This window comes from Neoarius graeffei, chromosome 3 (assembly GCF_027579695.1).
Source record: "Neoarius graeffei isolate fNeoGra1 chromosome 3, fNeoGra1.pri, whole genome shotgun sequence".
In the NCBI taxonomy this organism is placed as follows: Eukaryota; Metazoa; Chordata; class Actinopteri; order Siluriformes; family Ariidae; genus Neoarius; species Neoarius graeffei.
In genome coordinates, this window is record NC_083571.1 from 72,030,276 (window position 1) to 72,054,695 (window position 24,420).

At 41.0% G+C, this 24,420-nt stretch overlaps 1 protein-coding gene across 2 annotated transcripts; it reads left to right on the top strand.

Moving 5' to 3' along the window:
- The first annotated feature begins 13,641 nt into the window (after window positions 1-13,641).
- On the top strand, window positions 13,642-19,742 carry LOC132882887 (SLAM family member 5-like). Of its 2 annotated transcripts, none has more exons than XM_060915987.1 (5): window positions 13,642-13,716; window positions 15,474-15,779; window positions 16,590-16,874; window positions 18,618-18,753; window positions 19,500-19,742. In XM_060915987.1, the coding sequence occupies exons 1-5, from the start codon at window positions 13,665-13,667 to the stop codon at window positions 19,639-19,641; spliced, it is 921 nt and encodes a 306-aa protein (XP_060771970.1). In that variant the 5' UTR covers window positions 13,642-13,664; the 3' UTR covers window positions 19,642-19,742. The 2 variants fall into 2 exon arrangements, with proteins under 2 accessions (XP_060771970.1, XP_060771971.1); XM_060915988.1 differs by having other exon boundaries at window positions 18,618-18,749; window positions 19,500-19,646.
- The last annotated feature ends 4,678 nt before the right edge of the window (window positions 19,743-24,420 follow it).

Below are 24,420 nucleotides of genomic sequence, written 5' to 3' on the forward strand. Positions count from 1 at the left end.
GGGTCGCAGGCAAGCTGGAGCCTATCCCAGCTGACTACGGGCGAAAGGCGGGGTACACCCTGGACAAGTCGCCAGGTCATCACAGGGCTGACACATAGACACAGACAACCATTCACTCTCACATTCACACCTACGGTCAATTTAGAGTCACCAGTTAACCTAACCTGCATGTCTTTGGACTGTGGGGGAAAACGGAGCACCCAGAGGAAACCCACACGGACACGAGGAGAACATGCAAACTCCGCACAAAAAGGCCCTCGCCGGCCATGGGGCTCGAACCCAGGACCTTCTTGCTGTGCGGCGACAGTGCTAACCACTACACCACCGTGCCACCCCATTACCAAAAATCATTAATTTAATTTTTTCTTTCCTACTTTATGAACAAAAATACTTTTTATATTACTACACATGGGTCATTTAAAGTGTGATTTAAAATTAAATGTCTTAATACTATAATAACAATTTGTTTCAAGTAATTACTTTAGCAGTGAATGGGGCCAGTTATTTATTTATTAACTATGTAGTTAGCTAAGCCAACTACAATAAAATTAGCGAACTAAAGTAGAATATGTCAACAGCTAGGTAGCTAATAGTAATTACTTGTAATTTTCTGACAAGTAATCTACTCACTCTCAAGTTAACCTAAACATAATCCATTTTTTTCTAAGGTAATGTTAGAACAATTGAAAAACATTACTTACATGTATTAGATGGGCAAAGGGCGCTGTGCTGAGCTGTGAAATGTCTGACACAAGCACAATTCACAGTTCCCACCAAACGCTGTAGTAAATGCATGTGGGTCGTTTTTGACCCATGTGTGTAAACTTGATGTAGAATTACAAAAGCTGTGCTTGTTCATAACTTAAGAAAGGAAAAATAAAAATGATGATTTGTGCTAAACGAAAACAAGATATTTACTGAATATTTGGAAAAGTAAATGACAAAATGAATTTATTTCAAAAGTATATCATAGAAACACTCAGCCATACATGAAATAACCTGGAAAATGAATGCAGGTCGTTTTTGACCCATGTTGTGCATTAGAAGGGTAGTGATACAAAAAGGGTTTTTATTCAAAAAGTAAGAAAGGAAAAAATAAAATAAGGATGTATGATGATCAAAAACAAGTTAATTGAGGAATACCTTGAATACTGAATGATGGAATTAATTTATTGCAAAGATATAGAAGATAAAAACTCAGCCGGGTCACTTTTAACCCATGTTTTGCATCAAAGGGTTAATTTGGAAAAAAAAAAAGTTGTTCACGCCAGCCCTAGCTCTCCCATCAAAGTTGGTGTTGTCAGCACAGAACCCAACAACTTTGTCAAGAAGGTTAAAAGCTCGGAGACTGCGACTGACCTCCCCAACAAGAATGTCGGATGTCTCACCTGGAACTGCTGTGAATTCCAGGATTTTCACCTGCACCCCCTCTGTATCCTTGAAGTAGCGGATCACGATGTGAATAAGCTTCACCGCTTTGTGATTGGATGCATTGTTAGCCACCGAGACGTGATGAACCACTCCTAGGTCTGCCTTTAACAGATCCATGGCATGGGGTGAGATGACACTCGTCACGATCGCTTCGGCCTTGGTTCGTGCACAAGTGAAGCGTTCGTCGTAAAACTTCCTTATCAGGCCCGCGGTGCAGTCCATGGACCTGAAACTTTGGTTGTGGTTCACCAAATGATAGGCAAAAGTACCCTCCTCAGCAGCCCATTTGAGTTCAGCACTGCCAGCACTAACTTTACTGAAGTAAGTGGCCACACTGCTAGCCCCTGCCTCTACCCACCGCTTGTGCTTCACTGTTTTGAGGTGGTCTTTAACATCAGCACTACCACCATGAGCGATGGAGAAGGAGCACTTACAGTGTGTGCAGTAAGCTTCATGTTCAGCACCCTGGACTTCTCGGAGAAAGGGGTAAGCAACCTGCAAATCTTTTGAAAATGAACATTTTCTCTTCTGCATTGTCGCGTAGTAGTTTACAGCCGCTAGCGAAAAAAAAACGTTATAACGCGGCCTCTATATTGCAACATTGTACAAATAGATACGTTGTAAGGTTGGCTGCGCACACACGCACACTGATGCTGAATTGCTAGAAGCTTTATCGACATCTCGTTGGCTATATATGATCACTGTAACCGGGACAGTTTGTTAGTGTTTGGTGTAAACCGGGACATTTCAGCGTCCCGACGGACCTTTGTCGGGACTGAGGACACGCAACTCAAAATCGGGACGTCTGGTCACGTTAACTATTCTGCCTCTCTGTTAACAATTCCTTAAAAAGTATTTAGAAGCCTTTATTTATCACATATATATTCCAGCAGAGTGAAACTCTTTTCTCCACAGACCCCAGCTTGTTATGAAGTTGGGGTCAGAGCACAGGGTTAGCCATGAATGCCCCTGGAGTAGAGAGGGTTAAGGGCCTTACTTGGTAGCTTGAACCCACAACCTTATGATCAGTGAAGGCTCAGTAGTTAACCCAGAGCCTTTACCACTGAGCCACCACCGCTCTGCTCTTTATTATTTTTTTGTAATCATGTATTTCTTGCATTAAAGTGTTCAGTTAGAAAATGAAGTGATATTTTACTGTTCAGTTTTGGATATGGGGCAGGGTGCAAAAATCTCTCCGAGGACTCCAACCCTGTCAGGCCTGGCCATGTTCTACATGGTTTACCATGTAGCCTGCGTGTACATGCTCATTATCTCTCTCATATATCTAGCCGCTTTATCCTGTTCTACAGGGTCACAAGCAAGCTGGAGCCTATCCCAGCTGACTATGGACAAAAGGCGGGGTACACCCTGGACAAGTCGCCAGGTCATCACAGGGCCGACACATAGACAACCATTCACACTCACACCTACGGTCAATTTAGAGTCACCAGTTAACCTAACCTGCATGTCTTTGGACTGTGGGGGAAACCGGAGCACCCGGAGGAAACCCACGCGGACACGGGGAGAACATGCAAACTCCACACAGAAAGGCCCTCGCCGGCCACGGGGCTCGAACCCCGACCTTCTTGCTGTGAGGCGACAGCGCTAACCACTACACCACCATGCCGCCCCGTGTACATGCTATTATTTATAATTATATATAATGTTTAACTCCAAAATTATTGGCACCCTTCAAGAGAATTGGTAAACTGACGGGATAAAAATGTTACACAAAAGTATTCAAATTTTCCTGGAGAAACTACTAAGCTTTGCTATAAGCAAAACAATTCTCAAAAGAATGCAAGTGGCAAAATTAACAGCACTTATATATATGTGGATTAATGCTGCTCAGCACTGCTTTAACATCAGTGGGGGAGAGTGTTAGGGGTTGGTGGTCTATAGTCAGCCTTGCCCTGGATGCAGACTCCTGGTTGTCCTTCTCAAACCGAGCATAGAAATTGTTGAGCTCATTGAGAAAGGAGATAGCAAAGGATGGGGGGAAGGGTTGTTGGACTTGTAGTCGCTGAGGACCTGAATGCCTTGCCACATATGTTGGGGGTTGGAGTTGGAGAAATGCTCCTCAACCTTCTGTTTGGAGCAGTGCTTGGCCTTCTTGATGCCACGCTTCAGGTCAGCTCTGGCTGTACTGTAGGCTTGTACAGGCCTGATCTGAAAGCAGTATTGCGGGCTTTCATCACTAGACGGACATCTCTGTTCATCCAGGGTTTCTGATTTGGGTACAAGGTGATCATTTTCTGAGTGGTGACGCTGTCTACGGTGGTGGTGATGTAGTCCAGTACAGAGGAAGCATAGCTCTCAATGTCTGTGTGGGAGTGACAGGCTGCTTGAATGGCAAACATATTCCAGTCTGTGTGTTTGAATTGGTCCTGTAGCACAGAGTCTGTCCCCTCTGGCCACACTTTTATTGCATACATGTCAAGTTATATGGGTTCCCTGTATTTTGTACGGGAAAATGCAATTTTTTGGCTAATATGGCGTACACTGATTTTCATACGGGAAAATTACATTTTGTATCAGAGATTTTTTCTGTTACTCCGAGAAAATTTTCTTAGCATCCACCATTTATTTTTTCAAACACGCATGCCCAATGAAACGGAACTATTTTCGATTTATGTGGTTTTATAGTTGCACGTGGTTTTCTCAGTCATTTAAGTCCATCGGCTTGGACTGCCCAGACTTCTGTGACGGCTGCAGAAGTTATGTTCTGCCAATTTCTCGTGGAACACAACATCCCCCTGACTGTGGCAGACCATTTTTCGTGGCTGGCGAAAAAAACAAAAAAGTTTCTCGATTCAAAGACTGCACAGGTAAGCCTTTGTTATTTATTTATTTATTTTTTAAGTTTTTACTGTTTGCATGTTGGAAAGCTTCCTCCATTATCATGATAATTTAGGGAGGAGATACTAGGAGTCGCCGTTTATACAACGGCAACTGTAGTTACTCAGCGATTTCTGGCTTCACTTGCCTAAACATTTTAATTGCTGATAGACATTATATGTAGACACAGATGACCAACACCCGTTACCATCAGTCGTCAGTAAACTGGAAAAGTACTGAATGAAGAGTAATGGTGGTAACGACCGTTGGTAACCTGTCTCTAAAATGTGTAGTAGGGGATGGAGGCAATTTAACACCATCTACATGTTTGCCGTGCTCTGATTTTCTTTTATTGACCAGGAAAATAACAGATGTATATTGGGGAAAGGTCTTCGATGTAAAAACTGCTCTGGGTGTTGCCAGGTTTCCAATGCTGAAACAACTTTTTACTGCTTTGCTGTGCCTCCCACAGAGCAGTGCAGATAGTGAGAGGGCTTTTTCATTGGTTAGGAAAATTCATACTGAGTACAGAAAAAATATGGCTGCAGACACATGAACTGCATATCTGCAAATTAAAATGAACTGTGATGAGGAGCTACAACTGCTACCCAAGCAGTGATATTATAGCTAGTGCCAAATCTGCAACATCTTTGTACAACAAAGAACACTCCAAAAAGGAATAAGATTTAAATTCTTGTTGTAAATTACTGGGAAGATTTTCAATTTAACTTCATAATTTATTAATTTTTCACTTATCCTTGTTTACATAATATACTTGATGTGGTTCAGTCATCTTTAGTTGGATCTAACACTGCTTGCGGCATCAACACTTTTTTCTCAAATGGAACTTTTACTAACCTTCATTTACTGTTTGACATGATTATATATAATTTATTACATGTAACCTACTGTTATATTTCAAGTAATTTTCTTTGATGGAATGTAATATTGTAGGTGATGTCAACACTTGTCAAACAGAACTTTGTGTAATTTTTTATGAACTATTTAATATTAATACATTTTATTTGCAAAATTTACATCAATAATTCTGGTATTACTGATATAATGTACAATACAATAATTAAGTTTATAGTTCAGTCATTCTCTTTAGTAGATAATTGTTTACTTGACTGTACATACAGTCCTTTTTAATTCAGTTGTTTTCTCTGGGATCTAAAATTTATTTTTATTCAGTCCATGCTTATTTGATCCCTTTAACTTGATGCAGTGTGATAAATATGCCTATTACAATAGGAGTGTATAATGTGCAATAAAACAATTGGTGCTTTGGATTATATATTGGAATTTTTTCTCGTGTATAAGGGCTCATGGGTGTATGTAAGGGAAAAGTACAGATTTTGTAAGGGCATGGGGAAGTAAAGGTTGACATGTATGTTATTGTCTTCATTATAGGTTTCACACGTTGGATGAGTGGTGAGTACTTAGGGGTGAGAGACAGAGAAAGGTGATCTGACTGTCCTATATATAAACGTATGAAACGACAAAATTCATAAATTCTGACAAATTATTTTTTATATAATTTTTATCTCAGAATATGTTTTGTAGAGGGGCAGCACAGTGGTGTAGTGGTTAGCGCTGTCGCCTCACAGCAAGAAGGTCCGGGTTCGAGCCCCGTGGCCGGCGAGGGCCTTTCTGTGCGGAGTTTGCATGTTCTCCCCGTGTCCGCGTGGGTTTCCTCCGGGTGCTCCGGTTTCCCCCACAGTCCAAAGACATGCAGGTTAGGTTAACTGGTGACCCTAAATTGACCGTAGGTGTGAATGTGAGTGTGAATGGTTGTCTGTGTCTACGTGTCAGCCCTGTGATGACTTGTCCAGGGTGTACCCCGCCTTTCGCCCGTAGTCAGCTGGGATAGGCTCCAGCTTGCCTGCGACCCTGTAGAACAGGATAAAGCGGCTACAGATAATGAGATGAGATGTTTTGTAGATAGGGATTGTGTTGTGTGGTTGCGGTTTGCTTAAAACCTCCTGATGCAGCAGCGCCCTCTAGTGGGACTGCCGCTGAACCCGGAACGAGGGCATTTTTTTAATTTATTAATTTAATTTAATTTGCTTTGCCATAGTGAGATATATATGTAGATACATCATGGCTGGGAAACCACTACAGCTTACGCCAATTACAGGGGCCCCATTAGTGACATCTCACTTTATTTCATCTAACAACTAACCTAAATAACACAGAACTATAAAAAGTGAACCAGCTTCATTAGCACCAATACTGCAACAAACCCACCTAATGTCACTCACCGGTGTCCTTCAGTTCATTAGAAAACAATCACAGAAGAACCCTCTCTCGCCCCCTGCTGCCTGCATTGAGTCATGACTAGTCATTTAAATCATTCATTTAAACATATTTTCGTTGCCAGAATGTCTAATTTTTTGCTATTAAAAATAATTTTCTACCAAAAAAACCCTAAGAACCAAGTTATCTTTTGAAATTTTGAAAGCAGTAATAATGTGCATTAGAGGTTCACGCACTCCTTTCTTTAAAAACAATGAATATGAATTTTTATTGGATTTTACTGTTAATGCTAATCTTGCTGATATTAGATAGGTTTTTTTGTTTTGTTTTTTTGTTGTTTTTTTCCAGTTTTGTTTTTTATTTTATAATTTTTATTATTTTTCTTTGGTAATTTGTAAATATGGTGTTTTTAATTCTTAAGAGTTTATATATATTGTAAATTAGATTTTTATCAAAGAAGAGGATGAATAATAAAAACCCCTAAATGATAAGACTGTGTAGTTTAACTTATGACATAATGTTTTTTATTTGTTTATTTACTCACCTAACACTCAAACATGCATCTTTTTAATTTTCCCTATAAAAAATGAGTGTCCTCTTCTCAAACTAATAGCGATTACAAAAAAAAGGCCAGAATACTCAAAGCCACAAATGTCTTCTACGAGTCTGCACAGTTAATTTTCTCTCAAAAACAAAATGTTCCTTGTTTCATGGTCGTTTTTACCGTGTTCTACCGATATAAAACCCACTTCCAGGACAGACGTGCCCTCACAAACATGGCTGTTTCTCGCGTCCAAGACGGTTAAGTGATTGACACTTATTTTAGCCAATAGAACTTATTCTCAGGTTTGAAAGTGGCCAATCAGGACATGATGATTGGCCACTTTCAAAAGGGTGTGAAAAAAAGGAACAGAAAGCTGCAGCTCTTCCTCTCCTCTCTTACCTTCCCGTTACACAACCCCACCATCCCTTTGCTCCCCCTGGCGGGGGTTGAATGTAATAACAGCACATTTCAAGCAAGGGAAATGTTATACAGAGAGCGTGCACGTGACGTCACGAGGTCACGTGATATTTGTTTATCTGCCATCTTGGACGGCATGGCCGCGCATAGAACTTAGACGAACCCGTTCTAATTATCAAGTGTGTGGGAGTAGATCTTTCGAGAATGGTTATATCTTGTTCAGCATTTGGTTGTACCAATAGACAGGGCCAAAAGGAGGGCCTGTCATTTTATAGATTCCCCGCAGACGAGGAGAGACGCGCAAAATGGGTATCTGCTGTGCGAAGAGAAAACTGGTACCCCAGTTCTCATCTCATCTCATCATCTCTAGCCGCTTTATCCTTCTACAGGGTCGCAGGCAAGCTGGAGCCTATCCCAGCTGACTACGGGTGAAAGGCGGGGTACACCCTGGACAAGTCGCCAGGTCATCACAGGGCTGACACATAGACACAGACAACCATTCACACTCACATTCACAGTCAATTTAGAGTCACCAGTTAACCTAACCTGCATGTCTTTGGACTGTGGGGGAAACCAGAGCACCCGGAGGAAACCCACGCGGACACGGGGAGAACATGCAAACTCCACACAGAAAGGCCCTCGCCAGCCCCGGGGCTTGAACCCAGGACCTTCTTGCTGTGAGGCAACAGCGCTAACCACTACACCACCGTGCCGCCTACCCCAGTTCTACCAGCCGAATTTGTAGTGAACACTTCCTATCAGGTAGGTGTAATCTTCTAATTCAATACTCCTAGTACATCTGTTAAGTTGATTTTCGGATTGAATGATAACTGCATACTTAGAAACTAGACAGTACAGTGTTTGTGGCCGTCAGTCCGCTTGATCTCTAACGTTTAAAATGGCTATGCCTAGCCCTACTACCCTGGCCTAGTCTGACAATCAGGGGTGTAGCACAAAATTCTGGGCCCTATGCACAAGCAGTGGCCATGCCCCCCCAAAAAAGCTCAGCAGTTAACAATGCTGAAAGTATCTAACAACAAGGGCGTACTACCAGTCCAGTCAGTTATGTAGCCACACATTAATCTAACAACTTTTAAAATGAATAAAAAACCCTAATCACAATACTTCACTGAATCTTTGTTTTATTTGCAGAATGATTAAAAAGTTGTAACAGTAAATGCCACCATAGGTCACCAAACATAATAGGCCTGCATGAAAATTGAGCACCTTTGCATTGGGCTGAAGAGAACAGATTTTTATCAAGTAGCTTATTTATTACATAAAAGAAAAATGCCATTTCCAGATTTCTACATTAACAAAATACTTCCTTTAGAATGAAAGGTAAACAAAACTTGACTCTCTTGTCATTTTTCATTTTAAAAAGGGCAAAAAGAAAACAGGCTTCCACAAAGTGCTAAACACTGGAATTTATACCCCAGTTAGTGCCCACTGGCGGGTCTTCTTGGTGGCAAAATCATTGATGAGGTCCTTAAAGTCCAGTTTTCTTGCCTCTCAAGAATCATTCTATTCTTTTCTATTTCTGTCTGTATTTGTTTCTGAATGTGGCCATCAACTCCTGTTCCAGACAATAATGAATGCTGAAGCCTTTTCCATTTCAAATAGCATTCCTTATGAGGCATGTTTGTCTCGTGTCCTGGTAATTTTCTGTACATTTTTTGCCATTTAATGTGTGATAATTTCACACCATCCAAGCAGTTGAGAGCACTTTTAGATGGCTTTTTCAGCTCGTGAGAAAAAAAGAAGGCATGGGATGCAATACAGAATCTCTGCACTTTCACTATAGATTAGCCAATCTCTTTTGATTTTCTCACGGCCATTGACCGACTTTGCAAATTGAAGGTAGTTAGGAAATGGTTTCCCTTCCTTGTCTTTTGCTGTAATTTGATTCGTCTTTTCTTTGCTTGCCAATCTGCGTACTATTGTGTCTCTCTCTTCACTGGTCAACTTCTCTGGCCATAGTGCTGGATCCTCTGGCTTGCACTCCTTGGCACTGCCCTGACTACTCTTCATCCCTTTCACTTCTCAGAACCTTCTCTGCTTTCACTTCCTTCACTTGCATCATCCTCTATCACATCTTCTCTATCTACCTGGACAGATCCCTCTACAAGCATGAAGCATATGATATTAGCAGGCAATGTAGCCTAACTGATGTGATTGAACATGCTTAATATATAAATATTTTGTGTAAAACTTCCTCAAACTTCATATATTCATTTGCATCATAAAAAACTATGTGGCATTTTACTTTTCTTATGGATGTGACAAAAATGTAAACTTTTAGTCTCTTATTCTAATTAGACTATAGCCAAACATAGGCTTCAGTAAAACACAGAGCATGACTTTAGTGTTGCTTAACACATTCCAGTAAAAATAGCTAAAATTATGTGCTTTCATTTTAAACTAAAGGCTCACCTTGTCTCAAATCCCCAGTATCAGAGGATGAGGGGTCTGTTGCTGCATCCCCCTCTGTGACGGTCTCTGAAACTGAGTGCCATGCGTTTCACAAGTTAGCTTTGCTACTAATTTGACAACCTATCCTTATGAACCTAGGACATTGAGACTAAATTAGGCTATTAGCCTAATTATATTATGGCCCAATAATAAATATTAATTTAATTTTTGATTAGTATACTATTGCAATGCAAACAAAAAAGGCATCATGTTCTTTCTAATTTTGTGTTGTGCAGTTTTTAGCACTGACAGACAATCACGGTGGTATTGAAGCATTTATAACCGTGGGTGTTCATTTAATGTAGGCTATTTGCTTTCACATTTGGGCTCACCTTTTTTTGGGAAAGAAGTTTGTGAGCAGTTGCTTTCCCTCATTTCTTTTTTTGTCTCTTTCCTGCCTCTCTTTTCGTCAGGGCCGCGTTAACCCTTGCCGAGGCCCTGGGCAGACACCCCCCCGAGGCCCCACCCCCACCTGTTGTCAGCTGCGCTCAGCAAATTCACCCCCTCAGACGTGCCTGTCTAACTAGACACAGAAACTTAAATAATGACAGTGGCACAATTAGAAATACTATTGAACGATAAAATTTTATATCCATCAACACCTATTTAATCAAGAAAAAGCAATGGTGAAATAGGCAATTGCATGGTGAAAAAATCCATCAGACATCACGGTTAACAAGTCTGGTTAACTAAAGTTTAGCTTCAAGAAGCCTTTGAATGAGTGAGTCAATGAACAACATGTCAAGAACATAACCTAGGCCTACAACAGTTTCCTTAGTATTCAGAACATTCATTTGGTATATAAGCGTTCGTTTTCATTTTGGAATCCAGGCGACTTTTAACTTGTGAAAACAAAGAGCGATAACAAAGAAAGAAAAATATCTTGCTTCTCAGAAATAAATCTCAAAATGTTAGGCTATGTGAAACATTTCATCCTTTCACACACGTAATGTCCCAAACAGCAGTGGCACACAGCTTTGCGCATTCAGTTTGACAGCCATGGGTCAACTTACAAGGGCACCTTCCTACTTTTCTGGAAAGCGAAGTCATTAATTAAATCCTTGAACTCAAGCTGGCGTAGCGTGTGAAGACATGGTGGACAGTGATCATATTGACAATGACGGGTGATTTATGCGACGGGACAAGGTGGGCTTCCTTACGGGTAGCGAAATGCATCAAAAATGTTCAAATATGATCAAAACTTATGAAAATATAGTTTCATATTTTCCGATCTCGCTACCTCCGAGGCCCTGGGCAGCTGCCCATGAAGCCCATTAGGATAGCGCGTCCTTGCTTTTCGTTTCTGAAAATGGGATTTTATTTTCTTGTGCATCATCTTCCATAGCACAGACAGCCTACAATGCGCATGCGCTGCTTCAGCAAAATGAACGTTATGCTAAATGCGCCTAGTTAAAAAGCCTGGTGAAAGCGGACTAAACCATTTCGTGCAAAGGGGGGGAGGCTGTCCCCCAGACACTAATGGCCCTTTTCCACTACCCTTTTTCAGCTCGCTTCAGCTCACTTCAGCCCGACACGGCTCGCGTTTCGACTACCAAAAACCAGCACGACTCAGCTCGCTTCAGCCCTGCTTAGCCCCTAAAACTCGCACGGTTTTGGAGTGGGGCTGAAGCGAGCCAAACCGTGCCGAGTGAGGCTGGGGGCGTGAGCAGACACTCCCCTGTGCACTGATTGGTGAGGAGGAGTGTCCTCACATGCCCACACACGCCCCGCGAGCGCGCTGGGATCTGTAAACACCGTAAACCCGGAAGAAGAATAATTACGAATTACGAGAATTTCTGAAGCCTTATGCGCCTCGCCTCATCTATACGCTCTTGCCAGTATCTGTCCGCGTTGTCGGTGACAACAAGCCACAACACCAAGACCAGCAACACTAACGACTCCATGTCCTCCATGTTTATTGTTTACTATTCGGGTCGTGAGACTACCGCTTAAAAGCTCACTGATGTCACTGTTTGCGCTGCTTAACGACATCACCTGACGTCCACCCACTTTCGCTAACTCCACCCAATGTGTCCACCCACTTCCAGCCAGCACGGTTCAGCGCGGTTGTAGTCGAAATGCAACTCCAACAGCCCCGCTCAGCCCGACTCAGCACGGCACGGCTCAGCCCGACTCAGCCGCGTTTGTAGTGGAAAAGCGGCATATATGTACCGTAGGCTAGGACACACAATTCAATCCATTAATCAAACGATTTATTTACCCAAAACATTGCATTTACATTAGTTAGCAACATATATTGTGATCTTTAAATGGTATTGATATTTAAAGGAAAATAAAATTACAGACTCCTCAAGGACCCTCCCCCCACTTGGGGCCCTGGTAACTCAGTCCCCCTTTCCTCCCCACTACGACGCCCCTGCTGACAATGTTTTATCTTTTTGGCTCATATATGCCTTTGAAAGGCCAATCCATAGTAGGGATGGCAAAAACTAAAAAAAAATCTTGACCGACCATTGAGCCTCATTAGCCGGTTAAAGTCGGTTAACCTATGAGTTTAAACAGGAATGCAAACGGCGGATGCGCCTTTTTCACGGCTGAATCGTGCAGATCCGATTTTTTTTAGGGGGGGGCGTTGGAGTGTCTGAATAATTTCATCAGAGTAAATTCTGTATTAAAATTGCTAAATAAGCAAATGCCACAGTCCATGAAACATAGGAAGTATGAGAAGAAAACAGTAAATCAGAAAGCTGCGCACATTTTCGCGGAAGCTGCGCAAATGTGCGCAGCTTTCTGATTTACTGTTTTCTTCTCATACTTCCTATGTTTCATGGACTGAGTTTAGATTTCAAACATTCCTATGATAAAACGTCCTGCATAGTCTCTTTATGATAAACGTCTTAATGCCACTTACCCGTGAGGTTATCAAGTAGACATTCTTCTTCGGAACCTTCCAGAGGTATAGTTGGGATGCCCATCCCGCAACAAAATATTTATAGGCTTCCAGGCTCTTGTAAGCTTTGAGGGCTTTGCCAGTGTAACACGATTCACGATTAACAAGAAAATTGTAAATGTCTTGGTAGGCCAGAATGGGCAAATCGCTGGCACCACAGCTCCGAATTTCCCTGAATAAGGATTGCGGCAAGTTGTACGGATCTGCAATCCCCAACCTGGAACACTTTTCTACGTAACGCTGCCTCACGTCACCTTCAAGATGCTGAACAAACTTAGACAAGTAATCGCGCGATGTAGATGGGGTATTTTCTGAATTTTCTTGGGGATTACTCCCTGGATCCATTACGCTCATGCAAGGTAAACAATCCTGATGCCGTCCAATATGGCGGAGTACACACGTGCGGGTCACGTGACTGCACATCCTCTATAGGTTTGGATAGGCCTAAAGATTTTGTGTGAAAACTGCCGTGTAAAATTTGTAAATCTTTATCTGTCTGTTTCAAAATTTATACACATTCTGTTAAGATGTTTTTGAATCAAGAAATGTAATTTTTAGACGATTTGGTCTCTCAAACCCTGTTCTACACTAAGTGAATAAGCTCAGTGTTAGAAGTCTGATGGATCTGTGTGGAGAGAGTTGTGTTTATGAAGGTTTATTCTGACAGCAGGAAGTGAATCATTTAACAACAAGTTGAACAAACGAGTCTTTAAGAGTCACTTCACAGAATCATTTGGCCTCCATCAGTCACATTATTGCTGACAAAATCAAAAGTCAGAACGAGACAGCAAAATGAGGAGACGTTTTCATCACAGCCTGAGTCTACTTTTCCTTTTCCTGTCAGGTATGGATTATTATCCATATTATTATAAAAGGATCATTTCCCAGAGTAACAGGTAAAATAATGTATTTTAGATTTCTCCACAAATTGTTGAGTGATTTTTTTTTCCTAAACACTTTATTCACAGATACAGAGATGCTTTATGCTGAAAATTTCATTGTAAAGCATAAAGTAACAGAGTAAAATATTCGAATTAAGACCTCATTATTTTAACTCAGCTTCAATAAAAGAACAAATGTATAACCCTAATTTAATACACAATATATATCTTTTTTCAGAACAAATTAATGACTAGAAATTGCTTATTTTCTAGCAAAAAAAATGTTCAGAGTTTAATCAGCTACATGAAACATTCCAGGTATAAAACACGTCCTCAGTTATTCTGATAATTTATTATTATTATTATTATTATGTTCCTGCTTGGGTGGCACAGTGGTGTAGTGGTTAGTGGTCAGCGCTGTCGCCTCACAGCAAGAAGGTCTGGGTTCGAGCTCCGTGGCCGGCGAGGGCCTTTCTGTGCGGAGTTTGAATGTTCTCCCCGTGTCTGCGTGGGTTTCCTCCGGGTGCTCCGGTTTCCCCCACAGTCCAAAGACATGCAGGTTAGGTTAACTGGTGACTCTAAATTGACCGTAGGTGTCAATGTGAGTGTGAATGGTTGTCTGTGTCTATGTGTCAGCCCTGTGATGACCTGGCGACTTGTCCAGGGTGTACCCCGCCTTTCGCCCATAGTCAGCTGGGATAGGCTCCAGCTTGCCTGCGACCCTGTAGAACAGGATAAAGCGGCTAGAGATAATGAGATGAGATGAGATGTTCCTGCTTGTAAATAATTACAGAAACTATTCCGTCATTAAACTTCACCAAAACCTCCATGATCAGCTTTCTGCCTTTCAGACTGTGACTTTAAAAGACACACAGCTGAATTTAGTGCAGAATAAAAACATTACACATATTTGCATTGTGTAGATTTGTTTTATATATAACCTGTTGTGTGTATATTTATTTTTCATGCTTTGTTTTGTGTTTTGAGATTATCAGCTGAGGTTTTTCTAAAGTAGATGATGATGATGGTGATGATAATTATCGCCATTATTATGGCATACTGCGGGCTCAGCTGTTTGTAAATGTTTTTAGGTGTAATTAGATTGTATTCAGCACAAAAAATAACTTAAGCACCTCATATGATACACACAAAAAAATGGAAGTGCAGTTGAATACATTTTCCACTCAATGTAGTAAACTGGGGGATTTTGTTAAGATGTAAATCAGTACACTTTAGACCTGTATGAAGAAATAGAGTACAGTAATGTAATTATACTATAGAGTTGTGTGTGTGTGTGTGTGTGTGTATACACACACAAAGACCTTCTCAGGTGCAGCTTTGCGAATGTTTTCTGGTCATCGTTATTACAGGACAAACTCCGACTGTTTCTGAGTGAATTGGAGAGTTGCTGTATATTTGTTGGCTTTTGTGCAGATTTTATTTCGGAATATAACAGTAAAAGGTGTTAAGTGTGTGTAGGATTTCAGACATTGTTTCACTTCAGAGCTGCAGTTGCACAAAATAAAATTGTGTCAAGAGAATCAGGAAACATATACATGTGTTCTGAGACTCTCAAGTGAAATTAGTCAATAATCAGAAACCTGATGATGATGATGGTGATGGTGGTTTTATTCTATTTGAATGATTTATAGCAATCGACGAATGCATTGCATTTATGATGACTCTTCTATGAGACTCTCAGGTCTGTTTTCTCTTTCAGAGACCTTCAGCTCTGTTGGTGGATCTTCAGTTCAGGAAGTGATCGGTGCTGTAGGCGAGTCTTTTACATTCCATACCAGTGTCCCTGTTTCTGGGATTTTAATTTATAAAACTAACACAGTTGGACAGATATTGAATAAATACAGCGACACAAACGTGAGTGAGAAGTTTGTGAATCGTCTTCACTGGGACGGTCAGAGTGGGTTCTTCACTCTCACAGACCTGAGAACAGATGATTCAGGACTTTACATAGTGGAGAGCATTAAAGAGCCGCAGGGAAAACAGGATTATCAGTTGGAGGTGTACGGTGAGTGTGTTTCACAGATTTTAGATATAAAGAATCTTCAATTCTTAAAGGGATAGTTTGGGATTTTTGACATGAATCTGTATGGCATCCCCATCAATAGTGTCATGCAAACACACTGACTTACCCCTGACAGCATCCTGTGAGTCCAGTTCTTGTCCAGTTTTGGTCCAGACGAAAGTAGTCCGGCAAGTTTGTTGGGGTCACGAAAGTAAAACGTTTTTCGTCTCAAAACAGTATGTGTTCAAAAGAGTGATATATTTGCATCACAAAACCGTTGCCAAATAAAAAGTCAGACCTCGAAATCGCTTGGCACTATTTTCTCTCCCTTCTTATCACTGCGCGCTGCAGAAAGGGTGGACAGAGAAGTGGAAGAAGGTGAAGCTGGAGCCGCAGCTTGTTAGCGCCGCTGATCTGAACTCCTAATCACTGCCAAACAATGGGAAAGGCGTTGATTCCTGCGCAGATGTCAACATGACACCGCGCAGTGATACCGAGGGAGACAAAATATAGCGCCAAATAATTGCGAGGTCTGACTTTTTATTTGGCAACGGTTTTGTGATGCAAATATATCACTCTTTTGAACACATACTGTTTTGAGAAGAAAAACGTTTCACTTTCGTGACCCCAACAAACTTGCCGGACTACTTTCGTCTGGACCAAAACTAGACAAGAACTGGACTCACAGGATGCTGTCGGGGGTAAGTCAGTGTATTTGCATGACACTGTTGACGGGGATGCCATACAGATTCATGTCAAAAATCCCGAACTATTGCTTTAACTTCTCAGATTGTTCATGATGTTTCTGTACAGAGAGAGTTTCAGTTCCTCAGGTGGTGAACACATCCTCCAGTTCTTCAGAGTTCTGTTTGTTACTGTGTTCTGTGAGGAACGTCAGAGGACTGAAGCTCTTCTGGTCTAAAGAAAATGATGTTTTATTAAACTACACCAGCAGCAGCAACTCATCCGACATCACACTGAGTCTTCATCTAGAAATAAAGATGGCGGACATTCACACGTTCAGCTGTGTGGCTTCCAACCCAGTCAGTAACGAGGCAACCACAATCAACATCACACACTACTGCTCTCTGAACTCAGGTACGAGACAAATGTTTAACTCCTGATGCAGCATCGCCCTCTAGTGGGACCACCACCGATCCTGGAACGAGGACATCTCACGTCCTGTAATCTAATGACTAACTAAATAATACAGAACTATAAAAAGTGAGCCAACTTCATTAGCAATAATACTGCTACAAACCCACCTAATGTCACTCACCTGTGTCTTCAGTTCACTAGAAAACAATCACAGAAAAACCCTCTCATGCCCCCTGCTGCCTGCATTTAAAACGTCCATTTTAACGTTTTCATTGCCAGAAGGCCCGATTTTTTTTTTTGCTATTAAAAATAATTTTCTTTCCAAAGAACTAAATAATAAGACTGAGTAGTTAAACTGATGACAATAATAGTACGTACTTTATTTGTTTACTCACCTAATCCTAGAACGTCTTTTTTTTTACATAAAATATGAGCGTCCTCTTCTCAAACTCGTACTGATCACAAAAATGTGGTTTTTTTCAACAACATGCCTGAATATTCATTGAAAAAAATGTCTTCTATGAGTCTATACAGTTAATTTTCAGTCCAATACACCATATTCTGTTTCCATATTGATAGCCATTTTCACGTGTAGTGTGCGTCCCAAACCCACCTCCGGTATAGACGTGCCCGAACAAAGATGTCCATTTCTCATTTCTGGTTCCTCTTTTCTCACTAACACTGATTTTAGCCAATAGTACTCAAATTGTAATGTACTTTATAAAGGCCAATTCACACCATGATATAAATGAAGTATTTTTCCCCATGTGAAGCTGTGGGAATGTCAATTCATGCCATGATCACACCAGATTTCACCCTGTCAAACTCACGACAAATTCTTTTATGATGTTTGATATTTCTCTGCATTAAAAAACAAAGAAAAAAACAGATAATCATACAGTATTGTATGAAAATATAAATAAACCAGTTTAGCAATGTTCATCTCTAAAAACACACTGGACTTCAGATTTCTACAATTTTACCAACATGCATACTATCGCAGACTTAATAATAATAATAATAATAATAATAGGGCCACACGGTGGTGTAGTGGTTAGCACTGTCGCCTCACCCCTTACAGAAAAAACACATGAATTTCCCATGTATTTCACATGTGATCACATTACCACATGTGATCACATGTTACCATGTGGTAACATGTGGAATACATGGTATCAGATTTTGTAACATGTGTTACCATGTAGAGCACATGTGGAAAACATTCCACAAAAGCAAAAGTCACGTGAAAAATCACACGTGAAGTTCATGTGGTTTTTCTGTAAGGGACAGCAAGAAGGTTCTGGATTCGAGCCCCGTGGCCAGCGAGGGCCTTTCTGTGCAGAGTTTGCATGTTCTCCCCATGTCCGCATGGGTTTCCTCCGGGTGCTCCGGTTTCCCCCACAGTCCAAAGACATGCAGGTTAGGTTAACTGGTGACTCTAAATTGACCGTAGGTGTGAATGTGGGTGTGAATGGTTGTCTGTGTCTATGTGTCAGCCCTGTGATGACCTGGTGACTTGTCCAGGGTGTACCCCGCTTTTCGCCCGTAGTCAGCTGGGATAGGCTCCAGCTTGCTTGCGACCCTGTAGGACAGTATAAGCGGCTACAGATAATGGATGGATGGATGGATGGATTGATAATAATAATAATAATTTATTATTATTATTATTATACATGGACAAAACTAATGATGCTGCTTTTTCATCTTACATAAATTTGTGTTAATTTTTTTGTTAAATTACAGATGTTGTTTCTCATCAGCAGAGGACTGTGATTGTTCCAGTTGTGGTGTCTGTGCTTTTAGTCGTGCTAGTAATCGTGACGTATGTGTATCTGCGGAGAAAGAAATTAAATGGACCCTATCGGCGTACAGAAGGCAGGTATTTGTCTCATTATTTGTCTGAAAGAATAAGAGCAGAAGTGAAATTTACCTCGATGCCTCTCATCTCATTTCTTACTAAACCTGCATTACTGCAAATAATTCCAGTTTTGTTATTTGGGAATTTATTCATATCTTGAAAAAACAAATTCTGCATTTGACTTTTTATTTTAAATTGCCATTCTAACAAACATGTACACAACAGTATCACACACAGTCCACATGATTAGGAATAACTTTCAATTTACACACACAGCTTTGATTTCTTTATTTTAAGTGTTTTCACATCACTTTTACCAATCTTATTTCTCCTGATCTATGAGTCAGTATCTGTGTATATATATGTCTTTGCAAACTCTTCTGCAACTGAAGGCCTGAATGAAGAAGTACAGTATTCTGAGATAAATCATAATAAACGCACTCAGGTCAGTAACTGATGGGCTGACAGACAGTGACAAATGTTTTACTCTGAAAATAAAAATAAAGCCCGACAGTTCAGTGTGATGTGCAGCAGTTTTTCTCACAGAGAACTCGAGTTTCACAACATGGAGGATTTCAGTGTGGTTAAAGTTCTTGTGAATGCTGTGGTCTGAGTGGATTTAGATGTTACTGAGCTCATGTGTGTGATGTTTGAGAGCCGTCTCACAGCTTTAGAAGTGTCTACAGTGGGCTGTAGTGGACTCTGATGTCACTGTTTCAGATAAACGTACTGATTTCTGTCTTTTCATTTTCTTTTTTTCCAAACAGAAGAAATCATGACTCTGTGTGTGACAACAGAAGTTTATTACCAGGTTTATGTACAGTGATTGCAGCAGCAGCAACAGCGGAACAGAATCAACCGGAACTGAAGACTGATCATCAGATTATTATCAGACCAAAGAAAAGATAGTGCTAGATATTTTATTGCTACTTTTGTTTTACACAAACACAGTCATCAACGTGGGGTGGCACGGTGGTGTAGTGGTTAGCACTATTGCCTCACAGCAAGAAGGTCCTGGGTTCGAGCTCAGCGGTCGATGGGGGCCTTTCTGTGTGGAGTTTGTATGTTCTCCCCGTATCTGTGTGGGTTTCCTCCGGGTGCTCCGGTTTCCCCCACAGTCCAAAGACATGCAGGTTAGTGTTAATTGGTGGCTCTAAATTGACCGTTGGTGTGAATGTGAGTGTGAATGGTTATTTGTCTCTGTGTCAGCCCTTTGATAACCTAGCGACTTGTCCAGGGTGTACCCCGCCTTTCGCCCGTAGTCAGCTGGGATAGGCTCCAGCTTGCCTGCGACCATGTAGAACAGGAGAAAGCGGCTCCAGATAATTAGATGATATTATTTTCAACAATAGATGACGCAGTTCTTTCACATTTGTATATTCATTTACATAATCACCTGGCCAACTAATCACCTAGCACTATTTGAAGAACTCGTATGAGTCTTTTTAACTTTACATTCACATGAAAAAGTGTGGAGAAAGTGACAGGTGATCGTTCATTTTCTCTGCATGTGTATAAAATGGACCTGAGATTTCAGTGAAACTAAACTGAAGTGTTGTTAAGTCTATGCAAATTAGACATGCTCCAAAATTCATTTTTTGGTCTATTCACTGATGGCTGGTGAAGTGAAACTATTTTTCAACCAGCCTTTGAACAAAGTGTACTCAGTGAACTTGTGTGTTGTAGTGATGAAAGTTTGTGGTGAAATCAGCCTTTTTCAGCCGATGGAGACTCTCTCTCTCTCATCTCTCATTATCTCTAGCCGCTTTATCCTGTTCTACAGGGTTGCAGGCAAGCTGGAGCCTATCCCAGCTGACTACGGGCGAAAGGCGGGGTACACCCTGGACAAGTCGCCAGGTCATCACAGGGCTGACACATAGACACAGACAACCATTCACACTCACATTCACACCTACGGTCAATTTAGAGTCACCAGTTAACCTAACCTGCATGTCTTTGGACTGTGGGGGAAACCGGAGCACCCGGAGGAAACCCACGCGGACACGGGGAGAACATGCAAACTCCACACAGAAAGACCCTCGCCGGCCACGGGGCTCGAACCCGGACCTTCTTGCTGTGAGGTGACAGCGCTAAACACTACACCACCATGCTGCCCCGATGGAGACTCACCTCGTTTATTTTATTCACCATCGTAGATTTTTACTCGCATATGACGAGAGCCAGATGCTAATTTTGGACCCTGAATTTAAAAGATATCTCACCTTAAAGCCACAAATGATCCCTCAGACCATTCAGTTCTCTCCTCTCTCATTCAGTTCCATTTACTGTTTGACAAATTTTTGAAAAATGTACACAATAAACTCATGGTTTCATCTTCTCCTGTCATTTATGACTTTTCAGTAAATTTGTCCAGCAACATTATGAAGGAAAATAAAGCTCAGAAGGACACAGCAGAGATCGTCGGTGCCTTTGGTCAGTGGAGCTACATCACTAGTGCAGTTATCATCATGCTTTGCTAATCTAAATAGCGAGTGAAGCTCGTATGAAATCGAGCAAATAACGTAAATCTCACAACTGATTTTCACGCTGATGAGCGAGTCATTTTTATATAATTTGTTAGGTTTTAGAACTCCATATTTTTTATATATATATATATATATATATATATATATATATATATATACATACACACACACACACACACACACACAATACTGCTTCTCATCAAAATAAAACAATCGACACAAACGTCTTGTGCTCATCAGACAGGTACAAGCTGCTTTGTGACAAAGTCTGTTGTTAAAAGCGCTATACAAATAAACTTGACAGAACAGAGTGTTTATTAAGAGCACACTGGGGAACAGATCCAAATCATGAAGCAAAATGTAGTATCAAAAAACAGGTGAAGGTCAGGTGAAGTATAAACGGAATATCAGAGACAATATGGAAAGGCAAAGCCCAAACAGGTAAAGTCAGACATAGTGAACCATGAGAGTTGAAGTCTTTAAACAGTGAGCTGTGGTGATTGTAGACAGATGTAAATTATTAAAACTCAGGAGACTGTGAGCAGTGAAGTGCAGGGTGAGTGCTGTAGTTCGTGGCGGCCGTGTTTGAAGGCCACTGTGAATTCTGGGAAGTGGCATTTTGAGTGTAATCAGCTGCAGACGTAACAGTGATCTGCCAGATTGAATGTAGGTTAATAGCTGTTTTTCCAAATAAACCAAAAATTAAAAAAAAATTTAAGTTGCAGTTGTATATAAGAAATTATGGTGAAATAAAGTGGACAAGGCTTTGGTAGAATATAAAAAGTCAATAATGAGAAGCCTTTTAATTTGTCACATGTACACTCAAGCACAGCAAAATTCCTCCTCTGCATTTAACCCATCTGAAGCAGTGAGCACACACATACCCAGAGCAGTGGGCAGCTATGCTACAGCACCCGGGGGGCAGTTGGGGGTTAGGTGCCTCGCTCAAGGGCACTTCAGCCATGATACAGAGGGAGGGGAAAGTGCTGTTCATTCACTCAACTCTACTCACATTTTTCATGCTGGTCCTGGGAATCAAACCAGCAACCTTTTGGGCTCAAGGCTGCTTCTCAAACCTTCAGACCATGGCTGCCCCATGACTTAGACCCCGTCCACACGTAGCCGGGTATCTGCTAAATCGAAGATATTTTTTCTACGTTTTGGCCTGTCATCCACATGAAAACACATCAAAAACGAATATTTAAAAAAACTCCGGGCAAAGTGAAGATTTTTGAAAACTCCGTGTATGCCTTTTCGTGTGGACAGAGATAACCGGAGGTTTGCGTTTTAGAACGTCACAATCTGCGCCAAAAAAATGACAACAAATCTGCCCTGACGTCAAACATGCGACCTTTGTTTACTGCAGAAGCCAGATTAAGCATGGACTTAAGCTAGCCGCACACCACGGCGAGCCACGCGGTACCGAACCGACCCATTTCAGAGCCGACTCCCGACGGGGCACGCACATATCCCCCGACTGTTGACGAGTGCAGTCGCGATTGAAGCGACACGTGACAACTTAATAGCTTTGTGATTGGCTATTGGATATAGTTACTGTTAAATCCAACACTTGAAGATGCTACAGGCTGAATTACAAATGACACAACATGGAATATGTAGCGCACTATCTAGGCTGCATGAGCTATTATTCCCAACCTTAAATAGTGCACTTATATAGGGGAGTTAAAGCGATTTGGAATTCAGCCACACAACTTGAGCAGAGTGGCTTTCCAGCCCACTGTGTCTATGGATAAAGCTTCAGTCTATGGAATTACAGTATATACCTGCATTAGGTGCTACCAACACGTATTTCTCGCGCTAGAAATTGTGTTTAATGATGTCACGTGTTATATGCGAAAGATATGATTGGCTATTGCTAGCGACTCTCGCCGATCAGTCTGGCTCCCGATTAGTTTTTCGAATCGGCTGTGAGATGAGTCGGTACCATCGAAAACTAGTCTTTACGCCTGACTCGCGACTTCAGTTGGCTCGGTACGCTGAAAATCGGCGTAGTGTGCGGCTAGCTAAAGAGTAATGGATCGGAGTAGTGCCTTGAAAGTGTTAATTATTGTGCATGTGCTATTTACATGTTTAATTTTAGAAGCCCAACTACTGCTCCAAGAGCACAGGCGATGTGATTAGGGGGGAGGATTTGGGGAAATAACCATCTACAGGTTTGGAATGCTTATGAATGTGATTGAAAACGCAGATGTTCGGTTATGTGTGGAAGGGATTTTTTTCGAAGACGAGGTGGTGTGGATAAAACATTTTTATAAACGGAGGGGGGGGAAATGTTCGGTTTTAAAAATACCCGGCTACGTGTGTACATGGCATAAATCCAATCCTGGTTTTCCCATGGGACCAGGTTCTTCTGTAGTTCCTCTAAACTCCCCTTATGTGACCAGTACAATAATGTTGATTGTACTAGTCATATCAGCCTTATAAACTGCATTTTTGTCAAAAATAAACCATTTTCCATCACAAACTCTACCAAGAACACTGTGATTTTTAATACTATCTCAGTTCAATTTTGAAAACAATCCAGCCTCCACAAACTCTCAACTGTTGCCCTCATTATGATCAACCACTCATTTACACCGTCTTCTCGGATCTGTGTTTAAACTCTGGTCCTGGAACCTGAAATGATGGAATTGAGAATTTTCTTCTCTTATACAATATAATAATATAATTACTTTGCAGCAAGCACAGAGAGCCTTTTTTCATCTTCTCTTCTTCCTACTCTGTCAACAGCTGTAAACTTTATTTTAAAATCCACACTATATATATCTCTGTCTTCATTGTTTAGAATATAAACAATAATATACCAAAAATACACTAAAATTCAGAAAAACAACCTTTATATGCAGGATTTACAAACACCAGTAACCTTTTAATGTTTATTTCTCTGTCTAAAGTGCAGAATATAATGAACATAACATGACTGACACAAATAGTGTTGTTCCATTTTTAAAAACCAATGCCAAGCTGGACACAAGCTTTTGACACACCAGCTCTTCCTGTATATTTCAAAGAAAACCCACACGCGTGTGTGGTTTTGTCCTCAAATGCTCACTTCTATGTGTACACCATGTAATAATCACACAGCTTGCACCTGATCACTGCTTTAACATTTGTAGTTTATTTTTATAATATGTTTTTATTACATAAAATACCACTCTAAGTCAATTATTTTCAATCTAAC

Coding starts and splice junctions, on each gene's coding strand:
- LOC132882887 (XM_060915987.1), top strand. CDS start 13,665: ATGAGGAGACGTTTTCATCACAGCCTGAGTCTACTTTTCCTTTTCCTG. Junction 13,717..15,473: donor ACTTTTCCTTTTCCTGTCAG/GTATGGATTATT, acceptor TTTCTCTTTCAG/AGACCTTCAGCTCTGTTGGT. Junction 16,875..18,617: donor CTACTGCTCTCTGAACTCAG/GTACGAGACAAA, acceptor GTTAAATTACAG/ATGTTGTTTCTCATCAGCAG.